This window comes from Haematobia irritans, chromosome 3 (assembly GCF_050003625.1).
Source record: "Haematobia irritans isolate KBUSLIRL chromosome 3, ASM5000362v1, whole genome shotgun sequence".
Classification (NCBI taxonomy): Eukaryota; Metazoa; Arthropoda; class Insecta; order Diptera; family Muscidae; genus Haematobia; species Haematobia irritans.
This window is the reverse complement of record NC_134399.1, coordinates 132,414,360-132,439,448: the sequence shown is the minus strand read 5'-3', so window position 1 is coordinate 132,439,448 and position 25,089 is coordinate 132,414,360. Positions and strand designations below refer to the sequence as shown.

The window sequence follows — 25,089 nt, the reverse complement described above, 5'->3', positions numbered from 1 at the left end:
TTTCAAGAATTATATATATAATTATAAATAAAAATGTTTTCCAAGATGAAATTATTATAATCATTTGCACATAGAGAGTAACTTTTGGAAACTTTTATCCCTTAAAACAGTCGTTTTATATACTTCGAAACTGGAATTGAAAATTTCATTTATAAAACACCATACTAACACCATGTACCATATTTCGGCCAGATCGGAGGAAATTTGCTTCCCTTAGAGGCTCCGCAAGCCAAATCTGGGGATCGGTTTATATGGGGGCTATATACAATTACGGACCGATATGGACCAATTTTTGCATGGTTGTTAGAGACCATATACTAACACCATGTAGCAAATTTCAGTCGAATCGGATGAACTTTGCTTCTCTTAGAGGCTCCGCAAGTCAAATACGGGGATCGGTTTATATGGGGGCTATATATAATTATGTACGTTTTTTCTGATTTCGGCAAAAATGGTGTCGATTCACTTTCATGAACGGATCGTTAATCATCTCTAATTCTCACATTATTATACCCTGTGCCACACTGTGGAACGTGGTATTATAAGTTAGTGCATATGTTTGCAACACCCAGAAGGGGACGAGATAGACACATGGTGTCGTTGGGAAAAATGCTCTGGGTGGGCTCTTGAGTCGATATAGCGATGTCCGTCTGTCCGTGAACACATTTTTGTAATCAAAGTCTAGGTCGCAGTTTTAGTCCAATCGACTTCAAATTTGGCACAAGTATGTGTTTTGGCTTAGAATAGATCCCTATTGATTTTGGAAGAAATCGGTTCAGATTTAGATATAGCTCCCATATATATATTTCGCATGGACTTATATGGCCCCAGAAGCTAGAGTTTTACCCTAATTTGCTTAAAATTTTGCACGAGAAAACCAATTAGTACTGTAGTCAAGTGTGCCAAATTTTATTGAAATCGGTTCAGATTTAGATATAGCTCCCATATATATCTTTCGCCCGATATGGACTAATACGGTCCCAGAAGCCAGAGTTTTACCCCAATTTGGTTGAAATTTTGCACTAGGAGTACAATTAGTAGTGTAGTCAAGTGTGCCAAATTTTATTGAAATCGGTTCAGATTTAGATATAGCTCCCATATATATCGTTCGCCCGATTTACACTCATATGACCACAGTGGCCAATCTTTTACTCCGATTTAATTGACATTTTGCACAGGGAGTAGACTTATCATTGTAGCTATGCGTGCCAAATTTGGTTGAAATCGGTTCAGATTTAGATATAGCTCCCATATATATATTTTTCCGATTTCTACAAAAATGGAGAAAATAGCAACATTTTCCATGTAAAATCGCCCCTGCTTAGTCGAAAAGTTGTAAAAATGACTCTAATTTTCCTAAACTTCTAATACATATATATCGAGCGATAAATCATAAATAAACTTTTGCGAAGTTTCCTTAAAATTGCTTCAGATTTAAATGTTTCCCATATTTATACCCTGCGCCACACTGTGGAACAGAGTATTATTTTTTACTAACATTGTGTTCCACCCTAGTGAATTAGCCGACTTAAATTTTGAGTCTATAGATTTTGTAGAAGTCTATCAAATTCTTTCCAGATCGAGTGATATTCAAATGTATGTATTTGGGACAAAACTTTATATATGGCCCTCAACACATTTGACGGATGTGATATGGTATCGAAAATTTAGTTCTACAAAGTGGTGCAAGGTAAAGTCGGGCCCCGCCTCAAAAAACGGGCTGCCACTATATCTTAACTAACCTAAATACTTACTCTGAAATTTTCTTAGCAGAGTCCGTGATATCCACGTTGGCTTTGTCCAAATCTCTACCAGTTATTGTCGCTGTATATAATAAGTAATAAAAAAATTCTATTAAATCATGTAAATATACTGAAAAAATATAGACCTTATATCTAATTTTAGAACACGTAATTTACACAATATTAAGGACAAATTTCTTTAAAATAGAGAAATTTTAATTAAAAGAAAGTCCATTATCTTTGTTTTAAGAATTTTGTATTTAAATTTAGGACACGGATCTTGTCCTTTAGTTAATGTTGTATGTAAGCAAATTTTCCTTAAAGTAAAGAAAAGCATATAATAATTTTTAACTTAACTGAAATATTGAATCTTTGGATTAAAAGGTTCAAATATAGCGTAATAGTTATTTTAAGGAGTTTGATCTTTAATTTTATTTTTTTTTTGTTTTTGAAATTAAAAAATTTATTTATACACTTTGTTAATGAATTGCAAAAGGGGAATAAAAATTCGCGAAATGAAATTTGTATCCTAATTTTAATGTTATAGAACCTATACTCAAAAAAAGTGTAATTTTGACGTTCTCTTAAGGATTTTGGAATTGATTCCGAGCCAAAGATGCGGCTTCTTTAAAATAAAGACATTTTTAAGCGACCTATCTGATCTTAAATCAAGGACCAATAAAATTAAAATTAGGATACAGATCTCATTTATTTTCATTCTTTTTTCGCAGTTTATTAATAAAGGTACTCATGTACAAGCAACAAACCAGTTTAAAAATCGAAATTATAACGTATACTTCGAAGTACAAAATGTTTTCTTAATTCCAAAAAAACTTTAAATAAAAGATGCAAAATCCTCTAAATATGTATTAGCCTATATTTGAAGCGTTTTTATCTTAAGTCTAAAGAATAAATATTTCAGTTAATTGAAGGTCTAATTTTTTTAATAAAAAAATCGTTTCATTACTGTAAATAAAACTGGTCCTAGTTTAGATACTTTAACAGAGGCGCGAAAGTTTCCAAAGTTTGTGTTCAAAATTTAGTACTTTTTATACCCACCACCATAGAATGGTGACGGGGGTATAATAAGTTAGTCATTCCGTTTGTAACACATCGAAATATCGATTTCCGACTATATAAAGTATATATATTCTTGATCAGGGAGAAATTCTAAGACGATATAACGATGTCCGTCTGTCCGTCTGTCTGTCTGTCTGTTGTAATCACGCTACAGTCTTCAATAATGAAGCAATCGTGCTGAAATTTTGCACAAACTCGTCTTTTGTCTGCGGCAGGTCAAGTTCGAAGATGGGCTATATCGGTCCAGGTTTTGATATAGTCCCCATATAAACCGACCTCCCGATTTGGGGTCTTGGACTTATAGAAACCGCAATTTTTATTCAATTTACCTAAAATTGGAAATCGAGAGGTATTGTAGGACCACAAATACGTGTGCCAAAAATTGTGAGTATCGGTTCATATTTTGGTATAGCCCCCATATAGACCGATCTCCCGATTTTGCTTCTTGGGCTTATAGAAACCGTAGTTTTTATCCAATTTGTCTGAAATTGGAAATCTAGAGGTATTTTAGGACCATAAAGAGGTGTGCCAAAAATGGTGAGTATCGGTCCATATTTTGGTATAGCCCCCATATAGACCGATTTCCCGATTTTACTTCGTGGGCTTCTAGAATCCGAAGTTTTTATCCTATTTGCCTGAAATTGGAAATCTAGAGGTATTTTCGGGTCATAAAGAGGTGTGCCGAAAACGGTGAGTATCGGTCCATATTTTAGTATAGCCCCCATAAGAACGATCTCCCGATTTAACTCCTTGGATTTCTAGAAACCGTAGTTTTTATCTGATTTGCCTGAAATTGTAAATATTCTGGTATTTTAGGCTCACAAAAACGTGTATCGGATTAAGTTTTTATCGGTCCATTTGGTAATGCCTCCATATAGACCGACTTCACTTCTTGAGGGTGTAGAAAGCGCACTTATCATGAAAATTGCTTGAAACTCAATGTAAAATTTCCAGATTTTACTTCTACAGATTTAAGATTTCAAATCAAGACGTTATTTTATAATTTTCTTGCACACTTACAAGAGATGTTAATGATTCCTCTAAAACTCAAACAAAAATGGTTCTTATAAATCCAGAATCTGATAGAGTCCTCATAGGTGAAATCTTTAAATTTATCTTCGGGAAGTGTCCTGAAGTCCTCAAGCCCTCCTGAAATTTCAAAGGAAACCCTAATATTTGGTTCATGGTGGTGGGTATTTAAGATTCGGCCCGGCCGAACTTACTGCTGTATATACTTGTTTTTATACAATTATTATTAACCTTCTTTTAATTAAATGTTCATTATTTTAAAGAAGTTTGTCCTTAATATCGCGTAAATAGTTTGTTCACTGTAGATAATAATGAACACTTTGTACCGCAGTTACTATTGCCACTCCAGCCCAAAATAATTTACCAAACACAATTTAGACAAACTTTTATTTCTATCGAAATTTTGTCAAAATGTTATTTCTATACAAAATTTTGTCAACATTTTATTTCTATAGAAAATTTTGTCAAAGTTTTATTTCCTATGGAAAATTTTGTCAAAATGTTATTTCTATAGAGAATTTTATCAAAATTTTATTTCTATAGAAAATGTTGCCAAAATTTTATTTCTATAGAAAATTTTTATTTTTGCAGAAAATTTTCTTAATTTTTTTTAAATTTTTATTTTGCATTTTGATAATTTTGACAAACTTTTATTTCTATAGAAAATTTTCTCAAAATTTTATTTATATAGAAAATTTTGATAAAATTTTATTTCTATAGAAAATTTTTTCAAAAATTTATTTGCATTTGTCAAGATTTTACTTCTATAGCAAATTTTGTCAAAATTTTATTTATATAGAAAATTTTGTCAAAATTTTATTTCTATAGAAAATTTTGTCAAAATTTTATTTCTATAGAAAATTTTGTCAAAATGTTATTTCTATAGAAAATTTTGTAAAAATTTTATTTCTACAGAAAATTTTGTAAAAATTTTATTTCTATAGAAAAATGTGTTTAAATTTTATTTTTATAGACAATTTTGACAAAATTTTATTTCTATAGACAATTTTGACAAAATTTTATTTCTATAGGCAATTTTTACAACATTTTATTTGCATAGAAAATTTGATCAAGATTTTATTTGTATAGAAAATTTTGTAGTTTTTTTTTATTTCTGTAAAAAAATTTTGTCAAAATATTATTCCTATAGAAAATTTTGTAAACATTTTATTTTTATAGAAAACTTTGTAAAATTTTTATTTATATAGAAAATTTTATCAACATTTTATTTCTATAGAAAATTTTGTCAAAACTTTTTTTTATTTTTGTAGAAAAGTTTTGTCAACATTTTATTTCTATAGAAAATTTTGTAAACATTTTATTTTTATAGAAAACTTTGTCAATGTGTTATTTCTGTAGAACATTTTATCAAATTTTTTTTTATAGAAAAATTTTTTCAGAATTTTATTTATTATTTGGCCAAAAATTTAGTTCTATACAAAGTTTTTTGTTCTATAGTAAAGTAAAAATTTTATTTATATAGAAAATTTTATCAAAATTTTATTTCTATAGAAAATTTTGTCAAAAATTTATTTCCATAGAAAAAAATTGCCAAAATTTTATTTCTATAGACAATTTAGACAAACGTTTATTTCTATAGAAAATTTTGTCACAATTTTTTTCTATCGAAATTTTGTTAACCTTTTATTTCTATAGAAAATTTTGTCAAAATTTTTTTCTATTTTGTGTAAATTTTAATTATATAGAAATTATTTGTATTTGACATTTATTTTATTATTTGTATACAAAATTTTGTCAAAATTTTATTTTTTTTTTTAATTTTATTTCTATAGGCAAGTTCTACAAAATATTATTTCTATAGAAACTTTTGTTTATTTAGAAAATGTTCTCAAAAATTTATTTGTATAGAAAATTTGTTCAAGATTTTATTTGTATAGACAATTTTGTATTTTTTTATTTCTGTAGAAAAATTTTGTCAAAGTTTTATTTCTATAGAAAATTTTTAAACATTTTATTTTTATAAAAAAACTTTGTCAATGTGTTATTTCTGTAGAACATTTTATCATGTTTTTTTACAGACAATTTTTTCAAAATTTTATTGATAATTTTGCCAAAATTTTAATTCTATAGAAAGTTTTGTCATGATTTTTTTCTATAGTAAATTTAGTCAAAATTTTATTTATATAGAAAATTTGGTAAAAATTTTATTTCAATTTTGTCAAAATGTTATTTCTATAGAGAATTTTATCAAAATTTTATTTCTATAGAAAATGTTGCCAAAATTTTATTTCTATAGAAAATTTTTATTTTTGCAGAAAATTTTCTTAATTTTTTTAATTTTTTTTTTTTGCATTTTGATAATTTTGACAAACTTTTATTTCTATAGAAAATTTTCTCAAAATTTTATTTATATAGAAAATTTTGACAAAATTTTATTTCTATAGAAATTTTTTTCAAAAATTTATTTGCATTTGTCAAAATTTTATTTCTATAGCAAATTTTGTCAAAATTTTATTTATATAGAAAATTTTGTCAAAATTTTATTTCTATAGAAAATTTTGTCAAAATGTTATTTCTATAGAAAATTTTGTAAAAATTTTATTTCTATAGAAAATTTTGTAAAAATTTTATTTCTATAGAAAAATGTGTTTAAATTTTATTTTTATAGACAATTTTGACAAAATTTTATTTCTATAGACAATTTTGACAAAATTTTATTTCTATAGGCAATTTTTACAACATTTTATTTGCATAGAAAATTTGATCAAGATTTTATTTGTATAGAAAATTTTGTAGTTTTTTTTTATTTCTGTAAAAAAATTTTGTCAAAATATTATTCCTATAGAAAATTTTGTAAACATTTTATTTTTATAGAAAACTTTGTAAAATTTTTATTTATATAGAAAATTTTATCAACATTTTATTTCTATAGAAAATTTTGTCAAAACTTTTTTTTATTTTTGTAGAAAAGTTTTGTCAACATTTTATTTCTATAGAAAATTTTGTAAACATTTTATTTTTATAGAAAACTTTGTCAATGTGTTATTTCTGTAGAACATTTTATCAAATTTTTTTCTATAGAAAAATTTTTTCAGAATTTTATTTATTATTTGGCCAAAAATTTAGTTCTATACAAAGTTTTTTGTTCTATAGTAAAGTAAAAATTTTATTTATATAGAAAATTTTATCAAAATTTTATTTCTATAGAAAATTTTGTCAAAAATTTATTTCCATAGAAAAAAATTGACAAAATTTTATTTCTATAGACAATTTAGACAAACGTTTATTTCTATAGAAAATTTTGTCACAATTTTTTTCTATCGAAATTTTGTCAACCTTTTATTTCTATAGAAAATTTTGTCAAAATTTTTTTCTATAGAGAATTTTGTGTAAATTTTAATTATATAGAAATTATTTGTATTTGACATTTATTTTATTATTTGTATACAAAATTTTGTCAAAATTTTATTTTTTTTTTTAATTTTATTTCTATATGCAAGTTCTACAAAATATTATTTCTATAGAAACTTTTGTTTATTTAGAAAATGTTCTCAAAAATTTATTTGTATAGAAAATTTGTTCAAGATTTTATTTGTATAGACAATTTTGTATTTTTTTATTTCTGTAGAAAAATTTTGTCAAAGTTTTATTTCTATAGAAAATTTTTAAACATTTTATTTTTATAAAAAAAAACTTTGTCAATGTGTTATTTCTGTAGAACATTTTATCATGTTTTTTTACAGACAATTTTTTCAAAATTTTATTTATAATTTTGCCAAAATTTTAATTCTATAGAAAGTTTTGTCATGATTTTTTTCTATAGTAAATTTAGTCAAAATTTTATTTCAATTTTGTCAAAATGTTATTTCTATAGAGAATTTTATCAAAATTTTATTTCTATAGAAAATGTTGCCAAAATTTTATTTCTATAGAAAATTTTTATTTTTGCAGAAAATTTTCTTAATTTTTTTTAATTTTTTTTTTGCATTTTGATAATTTTGACAAACTTTTATTTCTATAGAAAATTTTCTCAAAATTTTATTTATATAGAAAATTTTGACAAAATTTTGTTTCTATAGAAATTTTTTTCAAAAATTTATTTGCATTTGTCAAAATTTTATTTCTATAGCAAATTTTGTCAAAAATTTATTTCTATAGAAAATTTTGTCAAAATTTTATTTCTATAGAAAATTTTGTCAAAATGTTATTTCTATAGAAAATTTTGTAAAAATTTTATTTCTATAGAAAATTTTGTAAAAATTTTATTTCTATAGAAAAATGTGTTTAAATTTTATTTTTATAGACAATTTTGACAAAATTTTATTTCTATAGACAATTTTGACAAAATTTTATTTCTGTAGGCAATTTTTACAACATTTTATTTGCATAGAAAATTTGCTCAAGATTTTATTTGTATAGAAAATTTTGTATTTTTTTTTTATTTTTGTAAAAAAATTTTGTCAAAATATTATTCCTATAGAAAATTTTGTTAACATTTTATTTTTATAGAAAACTTTGTCAAAGTTTTATTTTTATAGAACATTTTATCAATATTTTTTTTCTATAGAAAATTTTTTCAAAATTTTATTCATAATTTTGCCAAAATTTTAATTCTATAGACAGTTTTGTCTTTTTTTTTGTAAAAATTTTTGTAAAATTTTTATTTATATAGAAAATTTTATCAACATTTTATTTCTATAGAAAATTTTGTCAAAACTTTGTTTTATTTTTGTAGAAAAATTTTGTCAAAATTTTATTTCTATAGAAAATTTTGTAAACATTTTATTTTTATAGAAAACTTTTTCAATGTGTTATTTCTGTAGAACATTTTATCAAATTTTTTTCTATAGAAAAATTTTTTCAGAATTTTATTTATTATTTGGCCAAAAATTTAGTTCTATACAAAGTTTTTTGTTCTATAGTAAATTTAGTAAAAATTTTATTTATATAGAAAATTTTATCAAAACTTTTTTTCTATAGAAAATTTTGTCAAAAATTTAGTTCCATAGAAAAAAATTGACAAAATTTTATTTCTATAGACAATTTAGACAAACGTTTATTTCTATAGAAAATTTTGTCACAATTTTTTTTCTATCGAAATTTTGTCAACCTTTTATTTCTATAGAAAATTTTGTCAACATTTTTTTCTATAGAAAATTTTGTGTAAATTTTATTTCTATAGAAAATTATTTGTATTTGACATTTATTTTATTATTTGTATACAAAATTTTGTCAAAATTTTATTTTTTTTTTAATTTTATTTCTATAGGCAGTTTTACAAAATATTATTTCTATAGAAAATTTTGTTTCTTTAAAAAATTTTCTCAAAAATTTATTTGTTTAGAAAATTTGTTCAAGATTTGATTTGTATAGACAATTTTGTATTTTTTTATTTCTGTAGAAAAATTTTGTCAAAGTTTTATTTCTATAGAAAATTTTTTAAACATTTTATTTTTATAGAAAACTTTGTCAATGTGTTATTTCTGTAGAACATTTTATCATGTTTTTTACAGACAATTTTTTCAAAATTTTATTTATAATTTTGCCAAAATTTTAATTCTATAGAAAGTTTTGTCATGTTTTTTTTTCTATAGTAAATTTAGTCAAAATTTTATTTATATAGAAAATTTGGTAAAAATTTTATTTCTATAGAAAATTTTGTCAAAATTTTATTTCTATAGAAAATTTTGTCAAAATTTTATTTCTATAGAAAAAAATGACAAAGTTTTATTTCTATAGACAATTTAGACAAACGTTTATTTCTATAGAAAATTTTGTCGCAATTTTATATTCACAGAAAAATTTTGAAAAAAGATTTTTTCTATAGACAATTTTGACAAACTTTTATTTCTATCGATATTTTGTCAACATTTGATTTCTATAGAAAATTTTGTCAAAATTTTATTCATATAGAAATTTTTTACAAAATTTTATTTCTATAAAAAATTTTGTCCAAATTTAATTTCTATTTTTACAAAATTGTATTTATTATTGTTGTTTTTGATTTCAGCTTAAAACCATGCGTTGATTAAACTACAAGTGAAGCTTAACCAACAGAGGAAAAGTATGCTTGTCAAATTTAATTTGGGCAAAGCCCTATAGACTGCAAGATAGTTGGATATACAGCAGTTTCGGAATTACCACATTCCTCATCAGCATCCTCTACTTGCAGCAAAACTATCAACCAATTATCAGAATAAATTCGGGTAATTCACGCAACCCAAAGTGAACTCAGTGACAAACTTTTATTTCTATCGAAATTTTGTCAAAATGTTATTTCTATAGAAAATTTTGTCAACATTTTATTTCTATAGAAAATTTTGTACAAATTTTATTTCTATAGGAAATTTTGTCAAAATTTTATTTCTATAGAAAATTTTGTCAAAATTTTATTTCTATAGAAAATTTTGTCAAAATTTTGTTTCTACAGAAAATTTTGTCAAAAATTTATTTGTATTGAAAATGTGTTCAAAATTTTATTTGTATAGAAAATTTTGTAATTGTGTTTTATTTGTGTAGAAAATTTTATTTCTATAGAAAATTTTGTAAACATTTTATTTTTATAGAAAACTTTGTCAAAGTGTTATTTCTGTAGAACATTTTATCAATTTTTTTTTCTGTAGAACATTTTTTCAAAATTTTATATATAATTTTGCCAAAATTTTAATTCTATAGCAACTTTTGTCTTATTTTTTTTCTATAGTACATTTAGTCAAAATTATATTTCTATAGAAAATTTTGTAAAAATTTTATTTCCATAGAAACATTTGTCAAAATTTTATTTCTATAAAAAAGTTTTGTCAAAATTTCATTTCTATATAAAATTTTGTCATAATTTTTATACCCTGCTCCACACTGTGCACTAACTTATAATACCCTGTTATAAGTTAGTGCATATGTTTGCAACACCCAGAAGGAGACGAGATAGACACATGGTGTCATTGGCAAAAATGCTAAGGGTGGGCTCTTGAGTCGATATAGCGATGTCCGTCTGTCCGTGAACACATTTTTGTAATCAAAGTCTAGGTCGCAGTTTTAGTCCAATCGACTTCAAATTTGGCACAAGTATGTGTTTTGGCTCAGAATAGAACCCTATTGATTTTGGAAGAAATTGGTTCAGATTTAGATATAGCTCCCATATATATATTTCGCCCGATATGGACTTATATGGCCCCAGAAGCCAGAGTTTTACCCTAATTTACTTAAAATTTTGCACAATTAGTACTATAGTCAAGTGTGCCAAATTTTATTGAAATCGGTTCAGATTTAGATATAGCTCCATATATATGGAAGCTATATCTAAATCTGAGCCGATTTCAATCAACTTTTGCACACTTGACTATACGACTAAGTGTTATGTTTGTACAATTTCAAGCAAATCGGTATAAAACTCTGGCAGCTGGGTCCATATTAGTGCATATCGGGCGAAAAATATATATGGGAGCTATATCGAAATCTGAATTGATTTCTTCCAAAATCAATAGGGTTCTATTCTGACCCAAATTAGGAACATGTGCCAAATTTGAAGGCGATTGGACTTAAATTGCGACCTAGACTTTGATCACAAAAATGTGTTCACAGACAGACGGACGGACGGACAGACGGACAGACGGACATGGTTATATCGACTCAGGGACCCACCCTGAGCATTATTGCCAAAGACACCATGTGTCTATCTCGTCTCCTTCTGGGTGTTACAAACATATGCACTAACTTATAATACCCTGTTCCACAGTGTGGCGCAGGGTATAAATATGGGAAACGTTTAAATCTGAAGCAATTTGGAAACTTGGAAAAAGTTTATTTATGATTTATCGCTCGATATATATGTATTAGAAGTTTAGGAAAATTAGAGTCATTTTTACAACTTTCCGACTAAGCAGTGACGACGGGAAATGCACAGGGAGTAGATTTAGCATTGTAGCTATGCGTGCCAAATTTGGTTGAAATCGATTCAGATTTAGCCCGATATACACTTATATGGACCCAGAAGCCAGAGTTTTATCCCGATTAGCTTGAAATTTTGCACAAGAAGTACAATTGGTAGTTTAGTCATGTGTGCCAAATTTGATTGAAAACGGTTCAAATTTAGATATAGCTCCCATATATATGTTTTTCTGATTTCGACAAAAATGGTCAAAATACAACATTTTCCTTGTAAAATCGCCACTGCTTAGTCGAAAAGTTGTAAAAATGACTCTAATTTTCCTGAACTTCTAATACATATATATCGAGCGATAGATCATAAATAAACTTTTGCGAAGTTTCCTTAAAATTGCATCGTACACCAAAATATACTTATTACAAAAAGATAAGCTAATTAAACTACTGGGCTCGTACCCCATTTATAAAGGTTCTAATCCTTTTCTTTTTAATTTTTGTAAAAATTTCAGCTATACGCAAAAAACCAAAATTGATGTTAGCATCGTGTTTTATATTTTATATGAATTTTTATATGGTTTTTTCTGCCACATTTTTACTAAAAAAACGCCGTTTTTTAACCTTTTTAAGCCGCCAACATCCAAACTACTTACCCGATTTGAAAATTTTCTGAGAATGAGTTGTAGACGGCTCAATTTTCTTTAATTTGAGTAGTAGTAGGATCAAATAGGTCAAAGATATGCTTAAAATTGTAAGTGTACCTCCAAAAATAAAAAAAAGTTCAAAAATTTGTATCTCGAAAACCAATCGACAGAAAATTTTTTTAAACTCATTTTCGTGTTTAGTAGGTCAAAATCAATGGGAAAAAGTATGCTAGAAACAAATAACAGAGAAAATTTTGTTATTTGTGATCTAGTGATATAGTCGGCCCCGCACGACTTTAGACTTTCCTTACTTGTTTTTTGGAAAATGTTGTCAATCTACCACAGTAAGAATTCTGTCAATCTACCAGAAACAGTGAAAATCTACAATTTTTGGTAGAATTCTACCAAAAGTGGCAACCGTGATCTGAACTGAACCAAAATTAACATATACAGTAAGGATGCCACTTCTACTCCCAATGCAAAACTTTACATAAATCGGAGTAATATTTTGGCATCTGTGCACGGTTGACACCAAAATTTGAAGCAAATTTTACTAAAAATTTATTAAATGTTATCAATTTTATATTTATCGAAAGTTTAGATCTACAAAGTGGTGCAGGGTATAATATAGTCGGCCCGCCCGACTTTAGACTTTCCTTACTTGTTTTTTACTAACATTGTGTTCCACCCTAGTGCATAGCCGACTTAAATTTTGAGTCTATAGATTTTGTAGAAGTCTATCAAATTCTTCCAGATCGAGTGATATTTAAATGTATGTATTTGGGACAAACCTTTATATATAGCCCCCAACACATTTGACGGATGTGATATGGTATCGAAAATTTTGATCTACAAAGTGGTGCAGGGTATAATATAGTCGGACTTTCCTTACTTGTTTTTTTTTTTATAGAAAAATTGTCAAATTTTTATTTCAAAAAAAAAATTGTTGCTATAGAAAATTTTGTTTGAATTTGTTTTCTATAAAAATTTTGTGTAAATTTTATTTCTATACAAAATTTTGTCAACATTTTTTTTTTTTCAATAGAAAATTTTGTCAAAATTTTATTTCTATAGAAATTCTACCAACTGTGGCAACTGTGATTGCATTCTGGTTATAACATGGGAGCGAAATTTAGGCCAATCTTAGAATTTCTTTCACGACATCTAAGAGATATAGTTTACATGGTCGCAGCAGTTTATATAAAATTCATTACTCACCAAAAGCAGTTCTGAGAGTGTATTCTCGTATGACATATAAAAGTTGAGTTTTGCTATTATTTGCAATGCACTCGTCGATAGTATCGAATAGAGGAGTTATGTTGTCGTTGAATATGGGTAAGAATGAAATCATATTTGCAATTTTAAATGAACCATTTGCAACTTTTCGTTGTCTAGTCCAATACTTGCCTATATTCAAGAGAAATTAGTTCATTTAATCTTTTTGTATGTGTTGTTCTTTAAATCTAAATTATACCTTGTGCCGTAATTAATCCATTGCCAAGTGAATGCACTACTCCACTATATATGATTTCGGGTTTACTTATGCAAAGTTTTGAAGTGAGAATATCCTTAAGGGTTTCCGGGTCACTAGTAAAAAACAGAATTTGTGGTCCAGAGTATTGAATTACGTTTTGCCCTTGTCCAGCAACTTCAATAAATTTCTTCAGGAGGACTGTATTAGAGAAAATTTAAAATTAAAATTATTTTAATGCAATAGCAACGAAAAGGGGTTTATATAGTAATCAAATAATTTTTAGTTATTGTTATTTTTATTCTTCTTGAATCATGAATAAACTGCCAAAATTGGCCTTCTATAAAATATACAAGTATATACGGCCGTAAGTTCGGCCAGGCCGAAGCTTATGTACCCTCCACCATGGATTGCGTAGAAACTTCTACTGAAGACTGCCATCCACAATCGAATTACTTGGGTTGCAGTAACACTTGCCGTTGGAAAGGTATCTTAAAACTTCCTAACTCCGTAATATATACCACATAGCCCATACGTGGTATATATTAAACTAAAAAAAAAGGCCGATTAAATACGTATATAATTAAGTTTAAAGTTTCTATAGAAATAAAATTTTGACAAAATAAAATTTTGACAAAATAAAATTTTGACAACATTTTCTATAGAAGTAAAATTTGTATAGAAATAAAATTTGGACAAAATTTTGAATAGAAATAAAATTTTTACAAAAATTTTCTATAGAAATAAAATTTGGACAAAATTTTCTATAGAAATAAAATTTTGACAAAATTTGCTATCGAAATAAAAATTTGACAAATTTTTCTATAGAAATAAAATTTTGACAAATTTTTCTATAGAAATAATATTTTGACAATGTTTTCTATAAAAATAAAATTTTGGTAGATTATTTTTGGCTCGAGTGGCAACCGTGATTATGAACCGATATGGACCAATTTTTGTTTGATTGGGGATCGGCTATATAAAACTATAGACCGATATGGACCAATTATGGCATGGACTTATACTAACACCACGTTCCAAATTTCAACCTGATCGGATGAATTTAGCTCCTCCAAGAGGCTCCGGAGGACAAATCTGGGGATCGATTTATATTGGGGCTATTTATAATTATAGACCGATATGGACCGATTCTTGCATGGGTGTTAGAGACCATATACTAACACCACGTACCAAATTTCAACCGGATCAGATGAATTTTGCTCCTCTAAGAGGCTCCGGAGGTCAAATCTGGGGATCGGCATATAGACCCCATATATATATACTTATGGACCGATATGGACCAATTTTTGCATGGTTGTTAGAGACCATATACTAACACAAAGTACCAAATTTCAGCCCGATCGGATGAAATTTGCTTCTCTTAGAGCAATCGCAAGCCAAATCGGGGGATCGGTTTATATGGGGGCTATATGTAATTATGGACCGATATGGACCAATTTTTGCGTGGTTGTTAGCGACCATACACTAACACCATATACCAAATTTCAGCCGGATCGGATGAAATTTGCTTCTCTTAGAGCAATCGCAGGCCAAATTTGGGGGTCCGTTTATATGGTGGCTATACGTAAAAGTGGACCAATTTTTGCATGGTTGTTAGAGACCATATACTAACACAATGTACCAAATTTCAGCCCGATCGGATGAAATTTGCTTCTCTTAGAGCAATCGCAAGCCAAATCGGGGGATCGGTTTATATGGGGGCTATATGTAATTATGGACCGATATGGACCAATTTTTGCGTGGTTGTTAGAGACGATATACTAACACCATGTACCAAATTTCAGACGGAGCGGATGAAATTTGCTTCTCTTAGAGCAATCGCAGGCCAAATTTGGGGGTCCGTTTATATGGGGGCTATACGTAAAAGTGGACCGATATAGACCAATTCTTGCATGGTTGTTAGAGACGATATACTAAATTTCAGCCGGATCGGATGAAATTTGGTACATCATGTACCAAATTTCAGCCGGATCGGATGAAATATGCTTCTGTTAGAGGCTCCACAAGCCAAATCTGAGGGTCCCTTTATATGGGGGTTATACGTAAAAGTGAACCGATAAAAGGTGATACGTTCAAAATTTGGTCAATATAAACTTGACGTTTTTCTTTCAATTTTGCATTTAAAAAACCTGAACACCCCTCATTTTGAAGGTGTGTGTGTGTAGAATGTTGCTCCTATTTTGATTTTGGAATTCACTCTTCAGTTGTCAAAATGCCGTCCAAGCAAGAAGAGCAGCGTATCAAAATTTTGCTCGCGCATCGCGAAAATCCGAGCTACTTGCACTCAAAGCTGGCAAAATCGCTAAAAGTTGCCAAATCAACCGATACAAATGTAATATAAGGTGTTTGGGGAACGTTTGTCGACAGCCAGGAAGTCTGGATCGGGGGGAAATCGAAAACCGGAAGCCGCTGAGACGACAAATAGAGTTGACGGTAGTTTCAAGCGAAACCCTAACCTCTCTCTCCGAGATGCCGCAAATAAGCTGGGTGTCGTCTACAACCGTGCATCGAGCCGGACTATCGACTTACAAGAAGGTAGTGACTCCAAATCGCGATGATAAACAAAATACGACGGCCAAAGCGCGATCCCGGAGGCTGTACACGACGATGCTGACGAAGTTTGACTGCGTGGTAATGGACGACGAAACCTACGTCAAAGCCGACTACAAGCAGCTTCCGGGACAGGAGTTTTATACGGCAAAAAGAAGGGGAAAGGTAGCAGATATTTTCAAGCACATAAAACTGTCAAAGTTCGCAAAGAAATATCTGGTTTGGCAAGCCATCTGTACCTGTGGCTTGAAAAGCAGCATTTTCATAGCTTCCGGGACTGTCAACCAAGAAATTTACGTGAAAGAGTGTTTCAATAAACGTCTGCTGTTTTGACCGGATTTGGCATCTTGCCATTACGGTAGAAAGGCCATGGAGTGGTACGCCGCCAACAACGTGCAGGTGGTTTCCAAGGACAAGAACCCTCCCAACACGCCAGAGCTCCGTCCAATTGAGAAATACTGGGCTATTGTCAAGCGGAACCTAAAGAAGACCAAAAAAACTGCTAAGGACGAGCAGCAGTTCAAGGCAAACTGGCTTTCTGCGGCGAAGAAGGTGGACAAGGTGGCTGTACAAAATCTGATGGCAGGTATCAAGCGTGAGGCGCGGCAATTCGGATTTGGAAAAGCGAAAGCCTAACTGAATATTTTTCCTGAATTTTATACTAATTGAACTTGAAAAAGAAATTTAATTTGATTTTTTAAATAAACGATTTCACCGATTTACACGCGTTTTCCCTTGACCAAATTTTGACCGTATCACCCTTTATATGGAGCTGTACCAAAACATTGACCTATACAAACTATTTTCGGGACGGCTATTTGTGGTCCTAAAATACCTCCAGTTTTCCAATTTCAGGCAAATCAAATAGCAAATACGGTTGTTGGAAGCCCACGACCCTAACTCGGGGCGCCGGTTGATATGGGGGCTATACTAAAACCTGGAGTGATATAGCCCTTCTTCGTCATCGACGCCATTATTGAAAGCTGTAGCGTGATTACAACAGACAAACAGACAGACGGACATGTTTATATCGTCCTAGAATTTCTCCCTGATCAAGAATGTATATCCTTTATATAGTCGGTGATCGATATTTCGATGTGTTACAAACGAAATGACAAACTCATTATACCCCCATTAACATTCTATGGTGGTGGGTATAAAAATGTTTGCCATTGGCGATGCTAAAAATTTTTTGACTCAAAAATTTAAAATGAGATGTCCCTACCATAAAATATATACCGATTGACGCAGAATCACTTCCTGAGTCGATCTAGGCCTTGCTGTCCGTCTGTTCATGTATTTGTTGTTCGCAGGATTCCGGTCGTAATTAGTAATCGATTTTGGTGAAATTTGGCACAAAGTGTTTTTTTCGGGAGATTTTGTAGAAGTATCATAAAAAAATTTCTACAAATTGTTTCAGATTTAAATATTTGTATACGGAAATATAACCACGGTGGCCACTCATGCTAAAATTAATCTACCAAAATTTGAAGAAAATTTTACCAAAAATCTACCAACTTAAAAACTCTTCATTTTGAAGTTTTCGCAAAAATGTTTGTGGGTAGTAGAAAAAAAATGTTTTCTTCGAAAGAGATGTTTTACTATTTTGTTTTACAAATTTATTTCAGTATTTGCAATATCACATATTATTATCTGTTCTATTAGGGACAATTTCTTGGAGGTGTAAAAAAAATTCGCAATCCAATGTGATCATATAAAACAATTATAATTTAATTTATATTAGTTACTTGATGGCCTCTATGGTCAATACTACTTCTCCTTCTAATATTATTCTTATATTATACTATAAATCTAATCTTGCAAATAAATAAATAAAATGAATATAAAATTTTTTGTTAAAATTTTATTTCTAAAAAAAATACTTCAAAATTTTATTTCTATCGAAAATTTTGTCAAAAATTTATTTCTATAGAAAATTTTCTGAAATTTTAATTTCTATAGAAAATGTTTTAAAAATTTTAGCTCTATCGAAAAATTTCTCAAAATTTTTTTCTATAGAGCATTTTCTCAAAATTTTATTTCTACAAAATATTTTCTCAAAATTTTATTTCTATAGAAAATTTTGTCAATTTTTTTTTTAATATCTTATTTCTATAGAAAAATTTTCAAAGTTTTATTTCTATAGAAAATGTTCTCAAAATGTTATTTCTATAGAAAATGTTTTCAAAATGTTATTTCTTTAGAAATTTTTCTTCCAATTTTATTTCTATAGATGTTTTTTCAATATGTTTTTTTTTTTTTTATTGAAAATTTTCTTAAAATTTTTATAGATTTTTTTTTTCAAAATTGTATTTCTAGTTTTTTTTTTTAATTCTCAAAATTTTATGTCTATAGATTTTTTCGCAAAATTTTATTTTAATTTAATTTTTTTCAATATTTTATTTCTATAGAAAATTTTCTCAAATTATATATCAATCAAAATTTTATTTCTATAGATTTTTTTTTCAAAATTGTATTTCTAATTGTTTTTTCAAAATTGTATTTCTATTTTTTTTTTCAAAATTGTATTTCTAATTTTTTTTTCAAAATTGTATTTCTAAAAAAATTCTCAAAATTTTATTTTAATTTAATTTTTTCAATATTTTATTTCTATAGAAAATTTTCTCAAAATTTTTTTTCTATAAAAAAATTTTCCTAAAATTTTATTCCTATATACAATTTTCTCAAAATTTTATTTCTATAGAAAATTAAAGTTCCTCTTATTACTACAGCTTTTTTTTTTTTTGCAAAATTTTATTTCAATTGAATTTTTTCAATATTTTATTTCTGAAAAATGTATTTCTATATATTTATACCCTGCGCCACACTGTGGAACAGGATATTATAAGTTAGTGCATATGTTTGCAACACCCAGAAGGAGACGAAATACACACATGGTGTCTTTTGCAAAAATGCTCAGGGTGGGCTCCAGAGTCAATATAGCCATGTCCGTCTGTCCGTGAACACATTTTTGTAATCAAAGTCTAGATCGCACTTTTAGTCCAATCTACTTCAAATTTGGCACAAGTTTATGCTTTGGTTCAGAATTTTGGAAGAAATCGGTTCAGATTTAGATATAGCTCCCATATATATATTTCGTCCGATATGGACTAATACGGTCCCAGAAGCCAGAGTTTTACCCTAATTTGCTTAAATTTTGCACAAGAAGTACAATTAGTACTATAGTCAAGTGTGCCAAATGTTATTGAAATCGGTTCAGATTTGATATAGCTCCCATATATATATATATATTTCGCCCGATATGGACTTATATGGCCCCAGAAGCCAGAGTTTTACCCTAATTTGCTTAAAATTTTGCACAAGAAGAACAATTAGTACTATAATCAAGTGTGCCAAATTTTATTGATATCGGTTCAGATTTGGATATAGCTCCCATATATATATATATATATATATATATATATATATATATATATATATATATATATATATATATATATATATATATATATATATATATATATATATATATATATATATATATATATATATATATATATATATATATATATATATATATATATCTATATATATATATATATATATATATATATATATATATATATATATATATATATATATATATATATATATATATATATATATATATATATATATATATATATATATATATATATATATATATATATATATATATATATATATATATATATATATATATATATATATATATATATATATATATATATATATATATATATATATATATATATATATGTAAATATATATATATATATATATATATATATATATATATATAATATATATATATATATATATATATATATATATATATATATATATATATTATATATATATATATATATATATATATATATTTCGCCCGATATGGACTTATATGGCCCCAGAAGCCAGAGTTTTACCCTAATTTGCTGAAAATTTTGCACAAGAAGAACAATTAGTACTATAGTCAAGTGTGCCAAATTTTATTGAAATCGGTTCAGATTTAGATATAGCTTCCATTCCACCCTCTCCCCTTCCAAAATGTCGGGGAGAGGGTGTACCCTTTCCTCCAATAAATAATATTCTGTATTCAAGTATTTGGACAATCTTCTATATTTCTTGTGGATGTGTTTTTTCAAGGAAAGTTGTCTTTCTCCTCACCATATCTGAAAATTAAGCACTATATTATAATAACATACAAAGAATTACTGTTTCCCAAACAATAAATCGGAAAAAGCAAATGTAGTAAAAAATTTTACCACATTAACATTTGCTAAAATGTTGGAAAATGATGCACCCTCTACGTTGGCTACCAATTTCATGTAAATTTAAGTTCTTTACTTAAAAAAAGTCTGGCAGAAGGCTGCGCAAAAATCATAAAATTATGTACGGAGTTCCCATTTACCGACAACCCTCTACTTTCAATTTAAGAAAAAAACAAAACAAAAAACGGACAAAAGGGAACCCTCTCCCCACCTTCGCACCACTCCGACCTGATATCGGACTATCACGTACCCTATATTAATTTCGAAACTACTCAATGGTCCCTATAAATTCTATCGAAGTAAATCGACAAAGTTTATTTCAATTTTCCCCTTCCCCAACCAGATATCGTAAAATCATATACTAATTTAAAAATCATGTATAAATTTAATCACCTCCTCCCACGTTCCCTAAAAATTTCAAGTAGATCGGAGATGTTTAAATTTTGCTCTATTGTTTTAAAGGGACGTCACTTTCCCCGATACAATATCGACAAACACCGTAGTGAATAGCACCCCTAACCTTGAAAAAAATTCTTGAAACTTCCCTTCAAGGGTGGGGCAAGGAAGGTTGCCTCTTCGTTGCCCCACTGCCTTTGTAAATTTTAAGAAAACTAAAAATTGTTTTTTTTTTTTGCAGTTTTTGAGGAGGACCTCGTCCCCGACCAAATATTGAAAAGTGATGTAGCGTATCTTTTCTAAACGACCCAGAAATGTCAAGCAAATTATAAGCCTAAAGGTTGGCCTCCCTTCCGTCCAAATATCACAAAATCAGGTATCAACTATTAATATCGTAACCTATCCCCAGTCCTCTGTAAATTTCAAGTAACTCGGTAAAGTTTAATTGTTTCTCTGTATGTACTTAAGAGAAGCAGATGTCTCCCTGTGCCCTTTTATTTTTTATTAAAAAATCAGGAACCTGATATAAATATTATAACCTCACCCATTTTTTCCGTAAAATTTCAGTCGGCGGAGTTTAGTTTTGTTTTCACTGTACTTTAAAAAAATCGGGCAAAGGGGTGATCCCCCTCCCCGACCAAATATCGAAAAATAATATAGCGGATTTTTGTCTAGATGCCAACCCCAACCTTCAATGAAAATTTCAAGCAAATCGGACAACTTTGGTCCAATTTTCCAAAAAGTCCGACAAAGGGGAGGTCCCCCTCCGCGACCAGGTGTCAAGAAATGAGGTACCTTATTTTCACACATGAACGCCCCCTACGATCTCTGAAAGTTTCAAGTAAATCGGTTCAGCCGTTTCGGAGCCAACTCGGACAATACAAACAAAAACAATCAAACAAATAAACAAATAAACAACAAGTATATACAGCAGTAAGTTCGGCCGGGCCGAATCTTAAATACCCACCACCATGAACCAAATATTAGGGTTTCCTTTGAAATTTCAGGAGGGCTTGAGGACTTGAGGACACTTCCCGAAGATAAATTTAAAGATTTCACCTATGAGGACTATATCAGATTCTGGATTTATAAGAACCATTTTTGTTTGAGTTTTAGAGGAATCATTAACATCTCTTGTAAGCGTGCAAGAAAATTATAAAATAACGTCTTGATTTGAAATCTTAAATCTGTAGAAGTAAAATCTGGAAATTTTACATTGAGTTTCAAGCAATTTTCATGTTCAGTGCGCCTTCTACACCCTCAAGAAGTGAAGTCGGTCTATATGGAGGCATTACCAAATTGACCGATAAAAACTTAATCCGATGCACGTTTTTGTGAGCCTAAAATACCAGAATATTTACAATTTCAGGCAAATCAGATAAAAACTACGGTTTCTAGAAGCCCAAGAAGTAAAATCGTGAAATCGGTCTATATGGGGGATATACCAAAATATGGACCGATACTCACCATTTTCGGCACACCTCTTTATGGTCCTAAAATACCTCTAGATTTCCAATTTCAGACAAATTTGATAAAAACTACGGTTCCTATAAGCCCAAGACCCCAAATCGGGAGGTCGTTTTATATGGGGACCATACCAAAACATGGACCGATACCCACAATTTTTGGCACACGTATTTGTGGTCCTACAATACCTCTTGATTTCCAATTTCAGGTAAATTGAGTAAAAACTGCGGTTTCTATAAGCCCGAGAAGTAAAATCTGGAGATCGGTCTATATGGGGCTATACCAAAACATGGACCGATACTCACCATTTTTGGCACACCTCTTTACGGGCATAAAATACCTTTAGATTTCAAATTGCATGCAAATTGGATAAAAACTACTATTTCTATAAGCCCAAGACCCCAAATCGGGAGGTCGGTTTATATGGGGACTATATCAAAACCTGGACCGATATAGCCAATCTTCGAACTTGACCTGCCTGCAGACAAAAGACGAGTTTGTGCAAAATTTCAGCACGATTGCTTCATTATTGAAGACTGTAGCGTGATTACAACAGACAGACAGACAGACAGACAGACAGACAGGCGGACAGACGGACATCGTTATATCGTCTTAGAATTTCTCCCTGATCAAGAATATATATACTTTATGTAGTCGGAAATCGATATTTCGATGCGTTACAAACGGAATGACAAACTTATTATACCCCCGTCACCATTCTATGGTGGTGGGTATAAAAATAGATTGAATTTTATATATATATAGATAATATGGTTCTAATAGCCAGAGTTTTGGCCCAATTTGGTTGAAATTTTGCAGAGGGAGTAGATTTAGCATTGTACCTATGCTATGTATATAGCTTTCGCCCGATTTACCCTCATATGACCACAGAGGCCAATTTTTTGCTCCGATTTAGTTGAAATTTTGCACAGGGAGTAGAATTAGCATTGGAGCTATGCGTGCCATATTTGGTTGAAATCGGTTCTGATTTAGATATATCTCCCATATATAGCTTTCGCCCGATTTACACTCATATGACCACAGAGGCCAATTTTTTGCTCCGATTTAGTTGAAATTTTGCACAGGGAGTAGAATTAGCATTGTTGCTATGCGTGCCAAATTTGGTTGAAATCGGTTCAGATTTAGATATAGCTCCCATATATATGTTTTTCTGATTTCGACAAAAATGGTCAAAATACCAACATTTTCCTTGTAAAATCGCCACTGCTTAGTCGAAAAGTTGTAAAAATGACTCTAATTTTCATAAACTTCTAATACATATATATCGAGCGATAATTCATAAATAAACTTTTGCGAAGTTTCCTCAAAACTGCTTCAGATTTAAACGTTTCCCATATTTATACCCTGCTCCACACTGTGGAACTAACTAACATTGCGTTCCACCCTAGTGCATTAGCCGACTTAAATTTTGAGTCTATAGATTTTGTAGAAGTCTATCAAATTCTCCCAGATCGAGTGATATTTAAATGTATGTATTTGGGACAAACCTTTATATATAGCCCCGAACACATTTGACGGATGTGATATGGTATCGAAAATTTAGATCTACAAAGTGTTGCAGGGTATAATATAGTCGGCCCCGCCCGACTTTAGACTTTCCTTACTTGTTTATCTAATATTTTTTCTAAAATATACAGCGTTTTTATTTTGTTATTTTCGGCATATATTTTTTTTATAAATATATTTACTTTCAATTACTTGGAGTTGAAAAAGTCAACTGACATTGGTTCAAATCTCAGCGAGAGTGAAATTCTGAATTTGTCATTGTTTTATTTTTTTCACTTTTTTACATAGATTTACTTTAAACGGCTAAATAGCGTATCTATCTAAGACTGATCTAAAGGAAAATAATTATGCAAAATCATGGAATGCTCTTAGAAAGAAATATTTTTGAAATAACTTCCACTATTTTTTTTTGTTTTGCTAGGCTATTTTTGCTTTTAACACACAAAAATCGACTGTGATATCTTCGTTGTCCTTTTTCATTTTCATTTTCACTTTCAATAACACTTTACCTTTAGATCCCCACAAAGGTCCAAATCCCAAAACTATTTGGTATTTTTTATATGGAAAATATTTTATTAATCCCATGGCATGTCGTTCATTCCAACGTTTCTGGAGCCACATAGATATTAGGATGACTAAAAAACAATACCAATAAAAATTCATTTTTAATTGCACTCTTAATATGTTTGAAATAATGTCGCCGAATTCACTGAACAATGGTGGCCCGTAGTAAGAAATATTTATAGATATTCTTGTCAAACATTTAATATTCAATAATAATTCCAAATAATTGCAGTTCATGAAATTCACAAAAATATCTGTATATATATGTTTTAATTACTGCTAAATAATATGCAATATGCTAGGCAAACTAAACGCAAGCTCAAAGTGAATAACACAATAGTGTGATGAGAAAAGTGGTGAATATACACTCAAAAAAAATTCTTTACTCCCAAACGAATATTGTTTGGAAATTTATTTTAGCTATAAAGCATATTTGTTCAAAGCATATTTGCTTTGAACATTATGCCGGAGGGCTTAACCCAGAT

General features: G+C 29.0%; 1 protein-coding gene across 2 annotated transcripts in view; it reads right to left on the bottom strand.

Annotated features, from left to right (window-relative positions):
* LOC142228004 (putative cytochrome P450 313a4) overlaps positions 1–24,744 on the bottom strand; it is a 30,452-nt gene extending 5,708 nt beyond the window's left edge. Inside the window, exons 1-4 of one of the 2 annotated variants that reach the window (XM_075298273.1) lie at positions 24,550–24,744; positions 13,812–14,009; positions 13,556–13,744; positions 1,755–1,824 (exon numbers count right to left, since the gene is read on the bottom strand). In XM_075298273.1, the coding sequence (XP_075154388.1) occupies positions 1,755–1,824; positions 13,556–13,744; positions 13,812–14,009; positions 24,550–24,703 (611 nt within the window). In that variant the 5' untranslated portion in view covers positions 24,704–24,744. The remainder of the gene's footprint in view (positions 1–1,754; positions 1,825–13,555; positions 13,745–13,811; positions 14,010–24,549) is intronic. The other variant, XM_075298274.1, reaches the window with a different exon arrangement.
* Between the last annotated feature and the right edge of the window lie 345 nt (positions 24,745–25,089).